This window comes from Camarhynchus parvulus, chromosome 9, assembly GCF_901933205.1.
Source record: "Camarhynchus parvulus chromosome 9, STF_HiC, whole genome shotgun sequence".
In the NCBI taxonomy this organism is placed as follows: Eukaryota; Metazoa; Chordata; class Aves; order Passeriformes; family Thraupidae; genus Camarhynchus; species Camarhynchus parvulus.
In genome coordinates, this window is record NC_044579.1 from 16,744,796 (window position 1) to 16,766,257 (window position 21,462).

The 21,462-nt window shown below is 44.1% G+C and overlaps 1 protein-coding gene across 2 annotated transcripts in view; it reads left to right on the top strand.

Annotated features, from left to right (window-relative positions):
- SCG2 (secretogranin II) overlaps nt 1-14,331 on the top strand; it is a 30,675-nt gene extending 16,344 nt beyond the window's left edge. Inside the window, exons 1-2 of one of the 2 annotated variants that reach the window (XM_030954214.1) lie at nt 8,651-8,699; nt 11,980-14,331. In XM_030954214.1, coding sequence (XP_030810074.1) covers nt 11,992-13,869 — 1,878 coding nt within the window. In that variant the 5' untranslated portion in view covers nt 8,651-8,699; nt 11,980-11,991 and the 3' untranslated portion in view covers nt 13,870-14,331. Of the gene's footprint in view, nt 1-8,650; nt 8,700-11,979 lie in introns of those variants that run through there. The other variant, XM_030954213.1, reaches the window with a different exon arrangement.
- The last annotated feature ends 7,131 nt before the right edge of the window (nt 14,332-21,462 follow it).

A 21,462-nucleotide genomic window follows, 5' to 3' on the forward strand; every position in this document is an offset into this window, starting at 1 on the left:
GTAATAGAATGGGGTTGATGTCCTTCCCAGGAGCTCAGGGGGCTCTGCTTGTGCACAGGACCAAGTCTGTACCTGCCAGCACCACCAGGTACAGTAATACAGGGTGCCCCTGATGCAGGGAATGACTGGCATCTGACTCCATGCATTCAGAATGCTGAACAATTGCTTTACTGAAACTATATTATATTACATTACTATACTATTAATATTATATTAATACTATATTACTATAATATTATACTATATTATAATTATCATTATAATTATTGTATTTTTATTGTATTGTAGTATATTTGTATTGTATTGTAGTATAATTACTATGTAATAGAATATTATAATATAACATTATAATACTATATTATTATATTATTATATTTTTCTATTTCTATATTATTACATTAAAAAGATGCTATGCTATGCTATACTATACTATACTATACTACACTATACTATACTATTACGTACTAAAGAAAATTCGTGACTGTCTCCACACAGCCAGGACACAGCTTTTTCCAACTGGCCAAGGAAACCAACAATCCTCAGCAGAATCTAATTGCCCAATCACTTCAGGTAAACAATCTTCTTGACACATTCCACATGTGCAAAAACAACAGGAGCAGCAAGTAGAGATGAGAATTGTTTTTTCTTTCTTCTCTCTGTGCTTCTCCAGGAAAAAGCCCTGAGGGGAGAGAGAGAGAGAATTATGTCTCTGTCTGTTCAGAGAATGTGAGTGCCACACTCCAGGTCCTTGCAGAAGAGGGGATTAGGAGTGAGAAAGGGACCTTCATGTTTTAGGGTGAGAACCAGCCAGCAGGGGCTCCATAAAGCTTCTGCACCAACAGGCACCATTACACTGGGGGAAACTGAGGAGAACCCACCTCAGCAAACAGATTGGTCATGGCTCCCTGATCCATGGCAAACATCAGCAACCTGGAATGGCTGGGTTTGGTTTTGTTTGTGGTGTTTTTCATACAATAGCATCCTGAAATGGTTATGTACAATTGAGAACCTCATCAATATTACATCTGCAACAGATGGTGAAAACCTCCTGGCATGCACAAGGAAACCATTTAGTTCTTCAGACAAGATCTCCAGTGCCAGGCAGAGCATCTGGCCTCTTGGTCCATCTTTGAGGTGCTCTGGTGGAAACCCAGAGGCAGCCAAAGAGCTCCCTGTGACCCCAGGTGCACACAGGAGCACCTGTGAGCCACACTGGGGTGCTGCTGACAGCAATTCATTGGGGGCTTCGTGACCTGATTTTAAACAGCTGCAATGAATTGCTTTTGCCTTGAATTTTAAACCATTTATTCTGGGAGAGCAGAACACTTCTATGAGATGCAGCATCATGCTGAATGCAGGAGGAGCAGATGACAGAATACCTGGTGTTTTTTTGGAAGATGGCCCCTGAGTCCTTGGGGATGCAGGTTGCATCTGTGAGCAGCTCCTGGGCTGTGCTTTTTGGGTTTTGTAGCCCTGCTGCTGTCGGGATGGACCTGGGGTGATGTTTTGCAGCACAGTGGCAGCAGCAGAACTGCTTCAAAATAAAGGCACCAGCTACAATTCTGACAAATGTACACTCCCAAGCAGGAGCCTCAGGGCTGGGAAGGGCACTCAGCTCATCTCAGTCACTTACCAGTGAGGCGTGTAAGACAGAAAGTATTTACCTTAGGGGAAAATCACAGCATTTTCACCCGATTATATGGATTTCACTTGCCAGTCAAGGCTCTTACAGCTGAGAGAGATGTGAGGCTGCTATCTAAAACAGTTTGGACATCCAAACAAATGTTCTTCCCAGCTTGCAGAAATGTTAGTAGTTGTCCTGTAGACTGGAGCCTGTTTGGAGAAACAATGTCACCATTTGTGTTTTGACTTTTGCCAGAGAAGGGAGCAGCCTGCCCCTCAGTTTTTTCCTGCCTCAAGAGACCTTTTCATGACTGAGTGATAAGAAAAAGCAAATTGTAGATGTTAACAGAGCTCTTTATGTTGCAGTGGATGGATGCCATGTTGTACCCAGCTGCACCCACCCTCTGGCTCCCACCCCATCCCATGCTGGATGGAGCATGGTGCCTTTCCATGTACACTTGTCCACTGAGGAATTGTGCAGCTCACAGATCACTGTTTGATTTCTCTGTCTCCTGCTGCCCACAATCTGCCTCCTGCACATCTGCTGGATGGCATGAAACCCTCAGCACCCAGGAGTGGGTGTCAGTAGGTCAGTGGGCTGTGCTGGTTCTGTGCTCACTCCTGAGTACAGCCTGCAGCAGTGGGGGGTAAATGATTAACCTGCATCTGTTCTGCTTTTTGCACCGAGACTCTGGACTTGCCTTCACTCCACAGCCACCGAACAGGGAAGCTGCCATTGAAGGCAGCCAGCTCTCCCTGGGTCTGGAGCCTGAAATTCAAAATCAGCACAGCTGAACCCTAAAACAACAAGATTTCTGCGTTAATGCTGATGTGACAAATGCTAATAGCCACAACCACGTGGGAGGACAGGAATTTGTGCTCTCTTTTTGATGCAATCACTCATAATTATGTTGACTAAACTTTTAATTTAGTATACCCTTTTTAGAAAGGGCATGGCATGAAGTGGTTTTGCCTTGTCCAGGCAAGCTAACAATTCAAATTGTTTGCTCTTTTCTTGTACAAGGAGAGAATTCTATAACACTGTCTCTGTACTGTGCCTTGCACTGAGTCTCTTTCACCTATTTTTGTCACATTCTTGACCAAATACTGGGTTTGATTTTGACCCAGATCTGTATAAATTACTGTAGCAATAGGGTCGGAATTCACACACATGTGTACTGAGCAAAGGACAAACCTATGGCCACAAAATGGGCTGTGATGAAACCAGGGAAACAAATGACCCTGACAAGGACAATGCACAAGAAAATGGTGATAATGTTTTATGGCACAGAGCAGAGCTGGGCTTTTTGCCCTCCCAGCTTCAGCACATAAACCCTCACCTGCTCCATTGCTAACGCACCTGTTGCCCTAATGGCTTGAGGATGGAAGAACCTTTGCCCATGTGCAGTAATGCCAGCATGCTGGCTCGTGCTTTGGGAATGGCTGGACTCAAAAAAAAGAGGAAGTGTTAATTTGGAGTGGCAATTTTGCTCCTCTAACCCCCATTCTGTGTTGTCAGACAAGGCAGCAGATAACAAAATGGACACTTTTCTGCCAGAGACACAGAGATCCAAAATCACTGAGCTTCTTCGTGTTTATGAGTGATTAATGTAAAAATTAATGAGGGTTTAATGTAAGTAACGAATAGAAATGACTTAGTCCCAAGATCATGAAGTTTCTGCAGAGCAGAATTGCTGAATGATTTAGCAGAGGACTAAATAATGGACCTAATCTCATGCAGAGCTGTGAAAGCACTTCTGTCTGTTTATTTAAAGTGAAAACTCACATAGATGTGTGTACAGATCACTGCTGTGCAAACTTTTTTCCATCCCATGTAAAACTTTGTGTTCTCTCGTGAGAAACCGTCAGTGAGGGGCAATCCTGCTGAGCCAGGTACCCCAAGGTGGCCAATACCCCAGGCTGGGCACTCACACCAGCTGAGGATCTTGACAGGAGCAGGTGCCATGAGCCATGAGTGGGGAGCAGAGCAGCTCCCCAGACAAACCCCCCTGGCTACAAGCGGACTATTTTGCCTCAACTTTAGCAGAGTGGGCTGGGGCTGGAGTAAAGGCTGCCTCTTCCACATGTGAGTGATGCTGGGAGCTGCTGGGTCGTGCAGCGTGCCCTGGATGACGAATTGTCAGAGCAGGCTGAGAGCAGCAACCCCTGCCTGAGCACAGCCAGCCCTGCAGCTGAACCCTCGGCATGTCAAGGCAAAGGGGAGCCTGCCCCATGCTAATGAAAACTCTTTTCTCAACTTCTCCTTGGCAAAGTGCAAAGAGATCCTCTTTTCATGCCCGACGACTAAAAATAAATCCTATTTTGGGTTTCAGAAGCAGCCGCGTGACTAAATGAGCCCTTCAGTTTCATTCATGTTTGCTGTCTATTAATCTGTTCTCCTCACCCTCAGCAGGGTATGACTCAGGGCTTCACATTGTCTTCCTCCCTGAACTATCTGTGTTTTGACTTTAAATTCTGCTGTCTGACGCAAAGCAGTGCTGAAATCATGACAGTTTGATCCAGCCAGCTCCCAGGAGACTCCTGATCTTTACTGGCTGGTAAATGTAGCACTCAGAACAGCTATGCAGAGCAGATATCGATATTTTTACACCAAATGTTGGTAAGCAGATGTCACAGGCTTGTGAAAAGCCTTGAAACTCCACGGGAGAAAATATGTGAGTATGTGTGTGGGAGGCCTGGAGATAAAAATAATTCTGTGCTTCTATGAGAAGGCATATATTCCTTAATCCGTTGGTGTTTTGCTATTCCTGGGCAGGGTACTCAAAGTGGAGGCTGCTATGCTGGAACAAGTGTAGCAGCAAACTCTCTCCCTGTTGATTCATTTGATGCTTTTGCTGCTCTTCCAGCCCAGGCTCTGCCCTCTGGCCCTGGCTGTGCTGATAGATCCCATGAGCAGAGGGTCTCTCCTATGGGGTGCAGAGATTATCCCGAGCTTCTGGCATCCCCTAGGAAGTGTAGGACACTGGGCAGGTAGCAGCAGTGAGGCAGCAGGGCTGGGCTCCTCCTGCAGCCACTGGAGAGGCACTGGAGGGGTGACACAGCCCTAGGGAGGGACTCTGAGCAGGGATGGCACTGGAGGGGTGACACAGCCCTAGGGAGGGACTCTGAGCAGGGGTGACACAGCCCTGGTGTGAAGGGATGATCCCATGAGCACTGGGGCACAACCCCGTGTGCAGGGGGGCAGCCAAGCCTTGCCTAAGGCTCCTCTTCTGGTTTTTTGGTTTGGTTTTTTTTTTATAAGCAGGCTGCCTGAAATCCTGAACTTGTAAATGTTGGATAAAAGTCCAGATTTGGGTTTTTTTGTTTTTCCTTAGCTTTTCCTGTTCTTGAAATGTCCCTCAGGGAGGTGTGTAGGGCAGGCTGGTGTTAAACCTGCTTAATCTTGTTGCAGTGTTGAATAAAGCCCAGTGATCTACAGCCAGTGGATGCTTGCCTTGACATCCCTGCTTTTAAAGGACTGTGGTTAAAAACTGCAAAACCCTTATTTTTTCCTTACAATGCTGTATTTGCCCCTCCCCTTATGACTTTGGAAATGAAATTTGAGCCATTTATTGTGCACTAAATTTAGGGAGGCCAAAAATATTTGCATACAAATATCATTGATCTTTCAAGCATGCAAAATGAGCAGAAAATGACGAGTCTGATGTTGATACAAGCAGAGTTCAAGTATTTCAAAATTAAAATAATTTAAATTAGTCTGTATCTATGATGGCAGATGAGCTTTTTCGAAGGAAAGAAAACCTCCTCTTTCTCATTATATTCAGAGTCAATGAAGATATTAAAGTCAGATAGGGACTGAATTTTAAATGTGACAATGGCATTTATTCTGCAGGAGATGTCATGTCTGTAATGAATTGTAAATTATTTTTAGTTGCCGCTAGAAACAGAAGAAGGGAGGGAAATAATCAATATTGACACAACCCTGCTTTATTTTTAAGCAGTGCTGATCTTGGTGGCACCAATTAGAGGAGGAGAGAGCCAGAGCTGCAGAAGTAGAAACCATTCTGGTGTTTAGAAAAGACAAATGTGCTGCCTCCCTGTTTCTGCTGGGATGGTTGCCCCAGCAAGATCATCGTTCCATCCTCTGCTGGGAGCTGGGCAGGTGTGGTGGGAGCCCATGGCCCACGAGCTGCTGTGGTTCTGGTGTGTCCTGGGGCCTGGGCACAGGGACAGTGACCCCAAGGCCCTTTGCCAGAGCATCCTTCCTCCTCAAGACAAGTTTCCTGGCTTTTCTTTCCCCACTGACTGTAGGGATGATGATATTCCAGCTGGGCTATGACAAAACAGAGTGGGCTGGAGCCCTCCAGCCTCTGTTTGCTGCAGTGAAGTTCCCCTCCCAACCCCATGCCCTCCTTCTTGCATGGAATGAAAGAAAAGCCTTTTGTTGCAAGGTGCAGTGTTGATTGATTAACTTTTATCTTCTCATGATGCATGACTAGGTGAGGGAGAGCATGTGACAGGGCAAGCTATTCAGAGAAATCACTGCAGATAGGGCTGGGCTGCTCCCAGGATCCACAAAAGGATGCACATGGTCAAAATTCACTCAGAAAAACAAGATTATACCGCTTCTTTGCTTAAGCAGTTGATATTGAGCTAATTCTAATGCAATTTCCTAAAATTGAGAGATGCTGTGATGTGATCTTACTCTTGTATAAAATGCCATGGAACTTCTGATGACAGAACAGATCCAATTTTCAGTTGCATGACTCATTCTGAGGAAAAGAATGCTGTACATTTAATATGACCAAAAAAAGTACATTCAGTAAGGCCCTCCTTATAGGGCTGTGCGGATGCAGCCAATCATAAGCACAAAGTCCAGGCAACATTTTTTGATATGGAGCAAAATTGACAGATGGATTGTAGAGAGCCTGTGGAAAATTTTATCCACTGAACCCAGAATAGCCACAGCAGAGACCTAAGCCAAGTGTCTGGCTGCCTTTATATGCTGTAAATCTGAGGTGAGTGGTTAAGGAGGATGGAATCTTGCTCATGTGCCAAATAATTTGGGTTGTCTGAAATGTGCTCTAATGCAGAAGAGCATGGATAGATGGATGGGGTTCAACAGGATGATTTCATGGGAAAGAATTTGCTCCATGAGTATTAGTCATTTGGTGACAGAATGCACGAGAGCCTGTTGGGAACACCTGCAGAAGCACAAGAAAATTCCTGGAAGTCTGAACGGAGTAATTTTCTGCTGGCTGTTTTTTGTGATTATTTTGTTTGTTGGTTTTGACGCTTTTTGTTATTATTTTTTTTTGTTGGTTTTGATTATGTGGAGTATTCTGTCCATGGGCTGAGGTGTGTTGGTGGCAGCAGTGTCTGCAGAGCTGTTTTGTGGGCACTCAGAGCCCTGCTGAAGGGGATGTGGTGCTCAGCAGTACAGTACCAGCTGCTCAGAGGGCACCTGGACCTTGCCCTCAGCTCACTGCAGCAGTGCCTTTGTGTCCCTTCCCCAGGGCTGCTGTCACGGGCCCTAATGCAGTATTGTTTGGGCTCTTTTCTTCCTGGGTCTGCTAATGAAAGTGTGTGTGTTGGATGGAATCTGGGGCCAGAATAAAGCTACTGCTGAAGAGTTTCAGCACAAAAACTGATACTGTATTTTACTCATAAAACTACATGAGGTGAAGCAAGATCTCTATTTCCAGATCTCTGTGTCAGCTACAGCAAATGCAGCCAGGATTTTCTTGTTGTCTGTTCATGGCTACAATTATTTCTAGCTTACTGTTCTTACAATAATTTAATTTTGTAATGTTTGTTGGCTTGGAAGGTACATTCATCCTAGTTTTTTTGCATTTTGTGCTGTAAAAGGTCAAAATTGTCAGGAAAGATTTATTTTTGGGGAAAAGGAATCCTTATTTAAAAGCCAAAGCAGAACAACCTTTCTGTAATAGAAAGGAAGCAGAAGGAGCAAGCTAAAACTGTGAGCATCAGCTGAAGCCATGTGTTACATCCTGTGTTTTGTGATTTATAGCATGGTGGTATTTACTCACCCCAGTGATCCAGGCATGCAGGTGCTGCCCTTTTTCAGTGCTGAGGATGCAGGTAAAGCCTTGAGGGCCTTTTCAGCAGCGCCTGGCAGTGCCCCAGGGATGGGCAGTGCCTCTCTGGCTCCATCCCCATCCAGAGCAGTGCCAGCCTGGGCCCTGTCCATGCCACAGCCAGGGCACACAGGCTGGGATGGAGGCTGCTGGAGCAGGAGGAACCTTCTGCCTTCTATTTCCCCAATGTGCTTCAGTTTTTCCATTTACCTCAGACAAACAATGGAGGGGTGTCCTTCCCCCTCTGCCCCTCCCTCAGGAGTGCCCATCTCTGTTGGTCCAGAGCTCCAGGGCCTCCTGCACTGATGACAAGGCCATGAACTATCCCTGCCCTGTGACAATGCCAGGACTGTGCCACAATAGCTCCGTCAATGAACTAAAGAGAAAAAATAAAAAAAGCCCTGCTGGCCATAGCTATTGAAAGGCCGTCTCCTGCCAAGGCACGGGCACAGCCAGACGCACTCACACTGACCCTGGGTGCAGAGTCATCCTCACAGCTGGGCTGCACCCACCTCGGGGATCGCTCCTGCCCCACAGCCCTTGGTGTGTGCCCTGCTGCTGGTTTGGTCTGCACCAGCTCCCGAGGTGTAGGTCGGGTTTATCGAGTCCTTCCTCCCAGCCTGAGAAGCAGAAGGCACTGGCTGTATCACGTCTGCCTCCTTCTTTCTTTTTTATTTTTAAACCTTTTCCCCTTTCTTCCTGGCCTTCCTTTTCTCTCCTTATTTTCCTCGTGCCTTTTTCCCCTCTGTATTTTTTTACTTGTCTCCTTTCCCCTCCTTTTCCCGCTGCCGGTTTGACGTGCCCGGCTGTGTGCCCGGGCCGGGCGGGCCGGGGGTCGCGGAGGCTCCGGCGGGGCCGGGCCGAGCCGGGCGGGGCAGAGCCGGGCGGGGCCGAGCCGGGCGGGGCCGAGCCGGGCGGGGCCGAGCCGGGCGGGGCCGTGACGCGCGGCCGGGGCGGTATAAGCGGGCGCTGTCCGGGTGCTGAAGGCGGCGGAGCGGCGGAGCGGCGGCAGCGCAGGTAGGGCTGCAGGGCCGTCGGGCCGTAGGATGTAGATTGGGATGCAGAAATGTTGGGATGCTGGGATGTAGATTGGGATGCAGGATGCAGGGAGCCCCGGGGCTGCGCAGGAGGATCCGATACCGAGAGAGCGGTGCAGTCGCACCGAGAGCCGGTGACGCCGGGGCTAGGCTTGCAAGGGAACGCATCTCTATAAAATATAATATATAGCCCCTGTCACTATATGAATTATACACATATAAAGATGCATGTGTGCGTGTATAAATGCAGATCTGTTGTGTCCGTGCGCTGCCAGCGCCGGCCGGGCTCGGGCGGGGAGCGGAGCGGGAGCGCTCCCGGGAGCGGCGGCTCCCAGCCGTGCCCGCGCACCGACACAGCGCTCCAGGGACGGGCGGGGGGTTCCCTCGGATCAAACACCCTCCGAGCCACTTCCCAGATGGATCCGCATGCAAACAGTCCTTATAGTCACTAGGACTGCCGTGGGTTTGGGATTTTACCCTTTGTTGCTGTTTTGTTTGTGTTTTCAGTTCCTTCCGCAGGGTAAAAGGTTAGAGATGCTTATAACCAAGGCAGAATTGCTACAGTTGTGTTATTTATTGCAAAAAATAAATGGGAGGAGTGCATGATATATTTATTTTCCCTATGGAAAACTGCTCTTATGTTTCACCTAAGGCTGTCAGAGCAGGAACACATCTATAGGAAAAACCAATGAGTTTTCATAGCTAAATTTCACTGGAAACATTAGAGTCACATCAGAAACAACTGCCAGGAGAATGAGAGAGAAAATTACTGCTACCATGGAAACATCCCAGAAACAAGATATTTTCTGTGTCTGTTTTTCAGGGAACTTTTTTCAGTCTGTATTGCCTTTGTATGTGTTAAATTTTGGTCATGGTTGCCTCATTTTGTAAAGAGCAGCTTCTTCATCTTCGTTTGTTGGCTAAAAGATGATTTTCCTGTTTGTTAGGTTCTAATAGAGGAGAAAATATGCTCTCCATCTAGACTGGCTTCACAGTTATCGATCTCAAGACAAAAGAGCTGTTTTGGCATATTGTCCTTTGAGAGGCACAGAAGAGAATGTTTACAATATTTCCTAAAGATAGGCTAAAATGTCCTGTTTTAAAAACAAATGTGGAATTAAAGTGTGAAAGACTGGGAAGGAATCCTCTTACCTTGGATAACGCAGTATATTTAACAACAAGATTTATGACCTGAACTGATAGCTTGTAAAAGAAATCATTCCCAAATTTTTCACAAGGCTTTCAAATATCATCTACCAATAAATTAGAAGTAAAAATTGACCTAGAGGCAAATGCACAGAAAATATGTAGAGAGGAGCCAATGATCTGTTGTTCCTGCAAAGGAAATACCCAACTGAGCAACATCCTTGTAGAACACGAAACTAAACTTTGCCTGGCTGCACACATTTTTATTTCAGTGGGATGCTGACAGCCCTTGCAAAGGCTGTAACAATCCAAATTGTGTGCAGAGAAGGAGGGTGAGTTCCTGGTCTTAGTCAGAGGGAGGTGCTTGGCAGATGATTATAGAAGGACTCTCCCTTCCCCCATCCCTTGGAAAGCACAGTTTCTCATGTGCTGATCAAACGAACTCTGCTAATGACCAGTCTGCTGAAAAAGAAAGCTTTAATTTAATACTTATTTGCTACAGAAATAGAAAATTAGGTGATGTTTTGTTGGGGATTTTTTGTTTGGTTTTTTTTGTTTGTTTGTTTGAGGTATTTTAATGGATATATACATTTATGTATAGGGCTAATGCCTTTTCTGTGACAGAAAATGAAGCAATGTGCTGGCTTTGACTCAGGGCAAACTCAGATCCGGAGGGTGGGACTGTCTGATTAGCTGTTGAACTAATCATTTGTGAAATCAATGCTCAAATGTATCCGGGCTTGAAGTCAGAAATGTTTGGGGAAATTGTTTGCTATTATGCCTGTTAGCCTGCTCATGCATACTGAAGGGGGGAAAATAAGCAGCTCTCTGAACTGATAGTGCTTTAATTATTTAGTTTAGTCACATTATGTTAAGGACAAAATCAGAGTGGAAAAAGTCTACAAGTGAGCTGGAATGAACATATTCATGCTCACTTTCTGCTTCCAGCAGTGGGTAAACACATGTGTACACAGCTCTTTCAGGCTCTCATGAACCACCAGAGTCAAAGCCAAAAACCAAAGGAACCAAAATAGGTCAATTAACCAAAGCAGTTGATCTCTTTATCATTCCTTTCTCGTATTGTACTTTATTTGTTAATACAAGTGGGTCAGAGAAGAGTCCCATGTGTCCTGTGGCCCCAGTGTGCCAGTGCCTGAGAGTGTCTTGGGGAATGACCGATGGCAATTTCCCCTGTGCCGTGGGGAGGGTGCCCAGCTCCCTGCAAGGCTGGGCTTTTGCAGCTGTATCCTCATGCACAGTGGTGCTGTAATCATCTTAGTTCTGTCACAGGCGTGTTTTTCCCAGTTCTGTTCCAGAGTTTATTTTTGTCTGGTGCAAGCTGGGCAGACATGGGCTTCTACTGATCTATTCTAACCAAATTTGCCTGTGGTCATGTTTCTGCCTGTCCTGGGACCTGATTCAATTTCTGCTGGAGTGAATGAATAAGCAAATGAATGAAATCACCGCTCAGAACCTACCTACTCGAGCTAAGATGGGCTTTCAAGGATTCAGTAAAATTATTTTATACCTTTAGGATAAGTTATATTTTTCCTCTCATATAACAGATCATTGCCCTGGGAAGATGAGTCATAGAGTCATTAACTGATATTCCATAGTAATACAAATAATTTTTTAATATGGAATAGCAAAATAAAAGAAATAATAGCTTCAGTACTATCAGTAATGACAAAAATAAACTTGCAAGTAATTTTATATATCATGTTCTTTTCATCACAATAATTTTATTGCACTTTAGCACCATTCAGCAGTATTGTCCTGACATGAAATTAGATGCCCTATGGAGCAATCTCACAAAATATTTTTGTCTGTAGTTTTAATATTAGTATTTTGAGCAGCATTTAAATGTATGGATACACCAATTTTGTCATTTAGGTGCTTTATTCTCATGATCAAAATGACATCTAGGTGTGTCTATGGGCGTTTCATGAGTTATGTAGGGTTGGTATTTTGTACTTTGGTGCTGCCATTGGACAATTAATATTCATAAAGTACATGGAGCATAGAGATAATAAATTTCTTGCATAACTCTGTTTCCTAAGCCTGTCTCCTTGTGTTAACATCTTCTTTTTCTTCTTCTTCTTCTTTATTTAAAGAATATTTTAAACATGGCAGAAACTAAAACCTTCCAGCCTGGAGCAGCCTGTGCTCTCACCTTTTTCTTTGTCCTAATCTGTTGGGTTGATGCAGCCTCCTTCCAGCAGCACCAGCTGCTTCAGAAAGACCCAGACTATGCAATGAAAAACCTACAAAGGCTCCCAAATCCCGACATGATCAAAGCCCTGGAATACATAGAGGACCTTCGCAAGCAAACCAACAAGGGAGAAAGCAGCCCTGATTACAACTCTTATCAAGGTGTCCCCTACCTCCTCCCACAGAGAGACAGCAAGGACCAGCTTCACCTCCCCGATAACCTGAGGGATTCTTTGACTGAAGATGAGTCCCAGTGGGTTAAGGTGATGCTGGAAGCCTTGCGGCAAGCCGAGAAGGAGTCAAAAGCTGGCCCAAAGGAGAATAAACCCTACGGTCTGGGTTCAGATAACAACTTTCCAGCTGGAGTAACTGATGATTACGAGGCTTACAAGTGGCCCGAGAGGTGGCAGAAGTACCTCAAGATGCCCCTTGGGCACTATGAAGAGGGCTCAAGAGACAGTCCCTTCAAGCGTACCAACGAGATCGTGGAGGAGCAGTACACCCCCCAGAGCCTCGCCACCCTTGAGTCCGTGTTCCAGGAGCTGGGAAAGATGGCAGGACCCAGTAACCACAAGAAAGAAAGGCTGGATGAGGACCAGAAGTTGTATACAGATGACGAAGATGATGTGTACAAAGTGAATAACATTGCCTATGAAGATGTGGTTGGAGGAGAAGATTGGAATCCCATAGAGGAAAAAGTGGAAAGCCAAACCCAGGAAGAGATAAAAGATAGCAAAGAGGAAATTGATAAACATGAAGAGGAGATTGACGAGGAAATGAAAAGATCAGGGAAACTCAGCTTCCTTGAGGATGAAATAAGAAGAGAAAATAAAGATCAAGTGTCAGAGGATGTTTCAAAACTAATGAATTACTACCTGAAGAGGCTGATGGGTAGTCCTGGGAATAGGAAATTAAGGACTGGAGGAGAACTTGAGGAAAAAAGAGCATCCATGTTTTTGGATAAACAGCTTGATCCTCAGGCTATAGCTCAGCTGATAGAAATCTCAAGAAATTTGCAAATTCCTCCTGAGGATTTAATAGACATGTTGAAAGCTGGAGAAAAAAAGCAGCTTCAGAGTGAAAGGTTGGAAGCAGAGCAGGAAATGGAATTCCCAGAAGACCTTGATGAGATAACTGAAACCAATCTAGGACAGAGTGATATATTTAAAAATAATATAAACTCTAAAAACGGGTACATGAAGCAGCCTCTTATTCCAGAAAATCTACCCGAAGACCTCAATATTGAAGATATTGTGAGCCTTCTGGGAAATGACAATTTAGCTAACCAGAATCCCTCCTACTTACTAAATCGTCTTAATCAAGAAAATGATTTGCCAAGACTGTCTTACATTCCCAGAAGATTGAAAGGGCACCTGTTCCCCAAAGCTGCCTGGATGAACGACTTGGAAAGGCGACAAGCGGAGTATGAGAAGCTGAATGAGAAGGATGAAGAGCTGGCTGATTACTTGGCAAAGGTGCTGGCAAAATACCCCGAGGTGATCAATACCAACCAGATGAAAAGAGTCCCTGCTGCAGCTTCTGAGAGCAACCTGCAGGAAGAGGAGCAGCTGGAGCAGGCCATCCGAGAGCACCTCAACCAGCTGGGACCACAGGAGGCTGCCAAGCTGGCTTCGCTCAGCAAAAGGCTCTCCACGGCTGGGGAGGCTGATGACACACAAACCAGGCAGTACCTGGATGAGGATATGCTGGCAAAGGTGCTGGAGTATCTAAAACAGGAGAAATCAGAGCTTGAAAGAGATCACATCACCAAGCGAGCAATGGAAAACATGTAATTGTTCCCCAAGTATTATTTCTCTTCAATGTGTTGACTTCTATCCCAATTCAGTTGTGATTTATTCCTGCTCTCACACTAAACAACCTATGGTAGACTATTTACCATTGAACAGTCTGCATATCTTTCTCAGAGCTGTTATATTGTTTATTGATATATGTTATAAATTATGGGGCAAACAACAAATTGCTTCAAGTGTTTTAAGAAACAATTTAATGATATCAAGTAAAAGTATAATATGTAAACAAATGACCTTTGCATTGTTAATAAAACATGATAAATGAAGAGTGACAATTATAATTTGAAATTTTTAAGATTCATTGGATTATTTTGTTACTGTCTGTAGTGGTTTTTGTGCAGTATCGAATAAAAAAATAAAGCATTATATATATATATAGTTTTATTTACAAGGCTTTTTCTATTCAGTGTTTTATTGTTGATGAATAAATTATTTCTGGACAATCGACTTTGTTTCTTTGTGACAGTTGAGAAAGTCATACTAATTGGAAACATGTTTTTACTTCTACAGACGTCTCTTCTGAAATATATTATTTTTCCTACAAATTAAGTTGTAAGCATAAACTTGTGGTTTTCTGGGCCATGAGAACATCAACTGGTGTTACCCTTAAGGGCAGGGGGTACCTAAAGAGCTTGCTGAAGTCAATCAGTGTAATACCTGCATTACCTACAACTGAAAATTTGGCCTCACATAATTAAGAGATGTATCTGTACCTCTTGGCAGCAGGAGGAACATAAATGATCTGTCCAGCTGGGACAGGCTTGATGATGAAGCTCCGAAAAAAACCAAAATGGAACGTTCCTAGGTGAGCTCTGGGAAGCTTTGCAGACGAGTCCCCCTCCATCTCTCACGGTGACAACCACAAAGAGGCAGGGTCCAAGGCAGGGAGCTCCCCTGTGGGGAACAGCATTGGTTTGTCTGATAAAAATATTATTTCCTTCTCCATGAAATCACAATTACATGTCACATAAACACACAGAAGACCTTTACTATTCAGCACAATATCTGGACACTTGAAATGGCTCTTTAGCTCCTGCAGTAGGTGGTCTGGAAAGGTTCTGGCTCTTTTACAGAAGGAAATGTGCTTGCATAATTCTGTGAGTCAGAGGTGGTTTTCACTGGGACAGCTCATTTCCAGGATTATAGTTTAAAAGTGGTTTTCCCTGTGGTGTTCTGCAGCAGCTCATCTAGGCTAAGTGGGATGGGGATGATTTTTGGCGATGTCTAATGAAGTACAAAGGCTGCAGAAATAAAACTTCATCTTCAGTGTTGCCATTACCCTGAATATTCACAGCAGACAGGAGCTCAGCGGCCGTTCCAGCCATTATTCCTTGAATTCACACAGGACAATAAAATATCTGCTTTTCCAGGCATGTGTAGGACCTGGAAGAGATGTCACACGTGGTGACACATGACAGGTGGGAGTCCCTCAGCATCACTCCCCTCCTGCCACAGTCTGCAGCACTCCCTTGCCCTGGGCTTCCCAGGCTGACCAAAGCCCTGGGGAGCTGCTTGACGGCCTCCAGGCTCTTGGGGAGAGCTCAATGACAATTTTGGATACCAGAATGATTTTGGATCTAAGAAACCAGTAGTACAAACCTATGCAGTAAAGGACAGATAAGTCAGACACTGTGTGGAAGAGGAAATAAGCTTTGGAAAATCCTAACCTTGGCATGAGTAACTACATCACTTTTTAGAAGAACACCTCACTCACAGTGTGTGCAGGCCATCAGGGACTTTGTGGTTCATCTTCACAAATAAGAAATAACAGAACTTTGTCTAGCAGAACTATATGGAAGTGTCAAGCTGATTTCAAGCTAAGTTACATCAGTACTTTTCCCTCTTCAAGCCACAGAAAGCAGACAACTAATCTCCCTATGAAGTGCTTTATTTCTAACAAACTCATCTCCAACTCTATATTGGAATTAAATGAAATGAGAAAATATTAAATAGGCAGCACTCTCCTGGTAGCTGTAGCTGCCTCTTGCTATGCAACCAAGGCTCCTGCAGCAGAGCAATAGTTCTACCTGAATATGCAAGACAGCATTATCCAAATGTACATCCCATCATGAGATCTGCTCCATTAAACCACTCCAGAGCCTCCCCCTGCAGAGAGGCTGTGTAGTACTTAATTGTTCCTAATAGCCATGGCTGCTTCTGCTTTCATTTGTCTGTGGTTTGTGTTTTCCTTATGGGTGCAGTGGGACAAACAGTCATGTTGTTAATAATGCACAGGGAATGCATAATCCATAACAGATACACTATCAAGCTTATTACTATAATTATATACAAAATAAAGTGACCACCCTGCAATTTTTTCTCAGGCAAAGTGAGGAACAGATTTTTAATTCCCTTTTTGTGTTATGATTTGACAGCATCCCAGATGCAGCTGGTTTATACTCTCTGTGTCGGTGGCTTGTGTCCAGCAAAGAAAATGTTTCTGCTCAAATCTTCCTCCTAAAATTTGCTTCATTTTGTCCTCATATTTAAGGCCCTCCCCAACACACAGATCAAACAGAAATTCTGTATCTGATCCTAATACATCAAGCTACTGATCGCCTTCCTCAGGATCTGAGGTAGTTCTTCTTTGTACATACCCTAGAATTCATTTATTAGTACCCATAAGAGTAAATGCTGTTTTGTTTTTCATTAGTTCATATGCTACTGCAAGTGCTTTGTTTACATCTGCCTCTTGATGATTCCATTATTTTGTCAGCTGGAGCTCTTAAATGAGAACACTTGTTGATTCAAAAATTAATGTAACCAAATTACCTCGACTGGAGAAATGAGATTGTAGCAATTATTTCCTTCTAAAAGGGCATTTCCACAGTGCAGTGGAAGGGGGTTGAGTTGCATGTAATGTGAGGTTGTAACTGTTTCCCAAAGCACTTTACAAGACACTTGTTTTGCAGGAGAAGTGACATAAGCCATGATTTTCTTAACATGACAAAGGGGAGCCAAGGCTGGAGCTCAGACAGCCTGAGCTGTGCTTTGTCTCACAGCTTCACTCTGCCACTCCTGCTGTCACTAATGAGAAAAACACTAATGATCCAAACCTGCATCTCCAGACACACCTGAGCCAGCCCATCTGCCATCAGCCAGGTCACACACAGCACCCCAGGAGCAGAGGAGCTCAGTGGGATGTGCAGTGTGGGAGCAGCATCCCATTCCCTGGAGCACCCTGCGCCTTCCCCCAGGCTCCAGGGCTATTTACTCGTGATGCACAAATCCATACAGACACAGCTGGATGTCAGCTGCACTCTGTGTTTGTTCAGCTACCCAGCAGCCTCCAAAGAGGTTAATGTGAGCTACAGGAACTCCAGTTAGCAGCAGCAGGCAGGTGCAGAGCCTCTAGTGCATAAAGTGGAAAGGAGAAGCCCTGAATCAGAGCTGATTAGCTGGAGAGCCACGTTATTCCTGACTTTTGGATCATTCAAAAACATTTGAGGTCGTTAATAATTCATTTGTAGATGTAGCAGAGCTCTAAATGTGGCTGATTAAATGCATTTGACGTTTCTCTTGAGAGAGGCTGTTATTCCAGGAAACCACTTGGTATCTGCAAATGTCTTGGAATTAGTGTACTCAAAATTACAGGTTCACTCACAATGTTTTCCCTTGTAAAGAAAGGAAAGTGACCTCTGATTCCAAATGTAATGTACCCTGGTGAATAACTGTGGCACACTTATTTTAGAAGTTCCCCACAGGCACTCAGCAGATCTGCTGTGTAATGACATGGTCCAAAGTGCAGAGCTCTGCCAAGACAAAAACCTGCAGCCCGTGAGCAGGGCAGGTCCCACACACCTGGGGAAGATCTTAAAAAGGGGCTGTTTGGCAACAGCCCAGCCCCTACAATTGCTGCTCAGTGATATCCTCCCCAAAACCCTTCCTGGCAACAGCCTGAGCACAGAGCCCCATGGTTTATCCTGGCACAGAAGCCAGGCTCTCATGGAATGCCCTGGGGGGAGTGCCACAAAGCCTCCAGTCCTCTGGGCTGGATGAGCAGGATCCAAGACAGGATCTAAAAGAAATTACGAGCTTTATTCCACTTCTCTGTCTCCCTGGTTATGTCAGCAAATCTCAGTCCACTGGGTTTGTTTGGTTTCTTGCTTAAGTTAGAGTAAATCCATTCAAGTGTAGCTGTGGGGTGCATTTTGTGCCAGCCCATTTAAATGTTTAATGAGAACTAAGTGCTTATGCAAATTTGAGCACGTTTTTCAAGGGGGTCACCCAGATCAGGGCAGTTTTCCTCCTGCTCTGCAGTCACCACCATTGGGCCACCTCATCTACCAGAGACAGTGGGATCCTTCCCTGACAGAACTTTGCTCAGGGTCACCTTGGGAAAGCATTTTTGGGTTGTTTTCCTCTTGCCCTAAGCTCATGACAACACACAGAAAGGAAGGGCACAGCATCTGTCTATTGAGCTCTCCAGGTGAAACATATGGACATTCTTTATTGTCTATTAAACTCTTTCCAAAATCATACATCCTTTAAGTGGATCTTTTTTCCTAGCTCAAATTTTAGATACCATTTAGTTTCACATTGTACATATCTTGAGCCTGAACACAAAAAGAAACCTCCCATCCCCACTTTTCTCTCTCCTCTTTGACCTAAGAGAAGGCATGAGACTGCTTGGATGAGATGCAACATATAATTTCTGCAAAGAAACACATTTTTACCATAGCTACATGTTTTGCCACCTGCTGATAGATGTCACAGCAGCACAACAAACCACTTAGATCTTCTTGTACTCCTCTACTCCGTGTGTAAAAGCCAGGCCAGGAATAGCACATACACACACAGAAAAAGGTAAAAACAAAGATAAATCATTAAATGGGGAAACCCCCAACAATCCTTGCTTGTTATTCATTTAGCATAACAGGAGACATGTTAAATCCCTGCATGTAAGTTTTGGGATGGAAATGTAATCTGACAGGAAAACTGCTTTCTGCAAGGGTAAATTTACTCAGATCCAACACACTATCAATTGATTTTTTTTCTTACAAACATGAATGCAACAAGGTAGAAACTTTTTGATAGTGACTAGCACACTGAAAGAGGCTAAGAAAAAAAATAAAAACTAGATTGGAAAATTTTATTCTGCATGTAAGTCTGCAACAACCACCATACTCTACTGGGTAATTTAGCCAAGAGAAATGTTACTGTGCAAACTCCTGAGCTTTTAGTCCCACCCATGGCCTCAGACTTTGCTTTCCTAGAAGCAATAGTCAGGCTGAACTTTGTTAAAATGTATTTTTGACTTTCTAATTTCTATTTTAAAAATGCCATTCCCTGGCCCTCACCTCACTCAGAGTGTATGGTCTGAAGCTGGTGCAACCACAGTAGCAGAAACTTTTACAAATAGCTGGGGCACAGTGGCTGCTCTAATGCCAAGATTTTCTGTCCTCTGCACTCCTGAGCCTCCTCCTTGTGACAAAGGAGCTGTTTCATCCATAGGATCTTTATCTGCAGGGAAAAGTTTATGGATATTTTTATTCTAGAAGAAAAATTACTGCCAAAACTGAAAAATTACTGTCACAACTGAAAAAAACTTGGAAAAAAAGAAAAGCCACCAAATCCTCAAACTTTATCACTTGTTACTTTTTTACTTATTACAAAACCACTGATTTGATTTTATTTCATGCAGTTTCTCCTTTGCTCCTTTTAGAGTCAGCACGTTGCACTTTTCTGATGCTGCACAAGAATTCAAAGCTACTGCCTGCTTCCCCTTTTGGCAGCACCTTCTGCATCAGTCTTATTTATATCTGACCCAGGTGGATCCAACACCTTCACTCAGCCCTGTGCTGCATGGTGCTGTTTGTGTCTGTGCCAGGAATTGTGTGATATCCCACACAACGAGGCTGTTTTAAAGCTGAAGCTCATTCCCAATCCAGGGAAGATGTGGAGCAGGAACCAGAATCCTCCACCATGGACAGAGCAGTGCTTGGCACTGTCACCCGAAGTTCTTCTAAGCCTTCTGATGTTTACATTTTTGTAGTGGAGTTTCTCAAGCATTTTTATGTAAATAAGGATTGTTCTACATTCTTTTCTAGAAGGAGAGAAATTTGATACACTGTTGGTTTAACCAGTGTGGCTAGAGAGGTGGCAATTTCGTCCCCCAATCCATGATTACTGTTAAAAATCTATAAATATTGGAGTCAGAAAAAAACTGGCTCCAAACTAGGATGCTACTGACACATCCCCCTCAGCTCTCCCCACCCCAGCCTTCCAAACAGGCTGGAGTACCAACTCTAAAAAACAGGAAAACTGTTCAGGCACAGATATGAGAACAAAAGGGATGGTAAGTACTTTGGATTACTTACCATCCCTTGGTAAAGATAAATTGTGGCAGGCAGGTCAAGTTCCTGAGGAACAGTATTTTGACAGCAACCTTCCAAGAAAATTTCAGTAAAGTCAATACTTGCTCAAACACCTTTTCCCTTCCATCTGATTCACAAGTAGGCAGCCAGAAAATGTGATTAGCTTTATTTCATTAACCCTGCTAAAGGAAACATTTACATTTTTAACTTAATACTGGGTGCTTGCTGAAGTGCTCTCCAAAGCCAGGTGATGAATGAGCTGGGGAGCCCTCCCATCCCTGTCACTCACTACCACCATGTGCCATGGGCAAGATAAATGATAATTTATCCTGGCCATGCTGCAGAATAATGGAATCACCTGGGGAAAATGGGACTGGAGACTGCCTGAAGATCAGCATTCCCCAGGGGAACCTCAGGCTTTGGGGGCCTTCTGTCCTTGAGCTGACACCTCAGTGGTTACTTTCTTGGCTAACTCATTGGTTAGTCAGGTTGTGTGATTTCCTTTTCTTCCATTTACCATCCACCTGACTTAGTGCATGAGTCAGTAAGCCTAGCTTCATCTTTTTTATACATTCTGAATCTCTTTTATTGTGGATAAAGTTCTTGCTGACCAGCTCCTACAGCTTAAATATTCAGAATGAAAAAAAAAAGTCGAACTTCACCTTTGGCTTGGGTATTTTTTTAAATTAACTCCTGCCCTATAGCACCTCTCCAAAGAAGCAGCCAAAAGCAGACTTTTCTATAACTATAAAAAAGAAGTGACCTTTCAAAAATACACACTTTACATATCAAACTGCAGAGATAAAGTAGAATATAGTTATTCCATGCCAAGACCATTGAGACACTTGCCTTTTTCCTAAGGAAATGACTTTGCCTCATAGCTCACCTTTTTATAGTGCCCATTATGCTGCCTGTGAAATTCATTACCCAGTACTTGATCTCCTCCATAGCCTGGTGCTGATATCTTTAGGAAATGAATTTTTTAATAGCCTTCTTGATGAACATGTGTTTTGTGGCTCCTGAAAATAGATGTACTGCAATTCTGGGCTAGCTGCACATTACCTACTGAGCTGTACATTTCAGTAGCTGTGACTTTCTGAGTGTGGAGATGGAAATCATTTAAAGAGTCATTTGCCTGACAAGATATGATTATTTGTCCTCCTACATATCCTATGAGTACAAAGTTGGATTTATAGCTTGACCTTTTTACTTTACATCTTTCAAGAGCCTAAGAAGAAGGAGTGCACTGCTTTCTAAA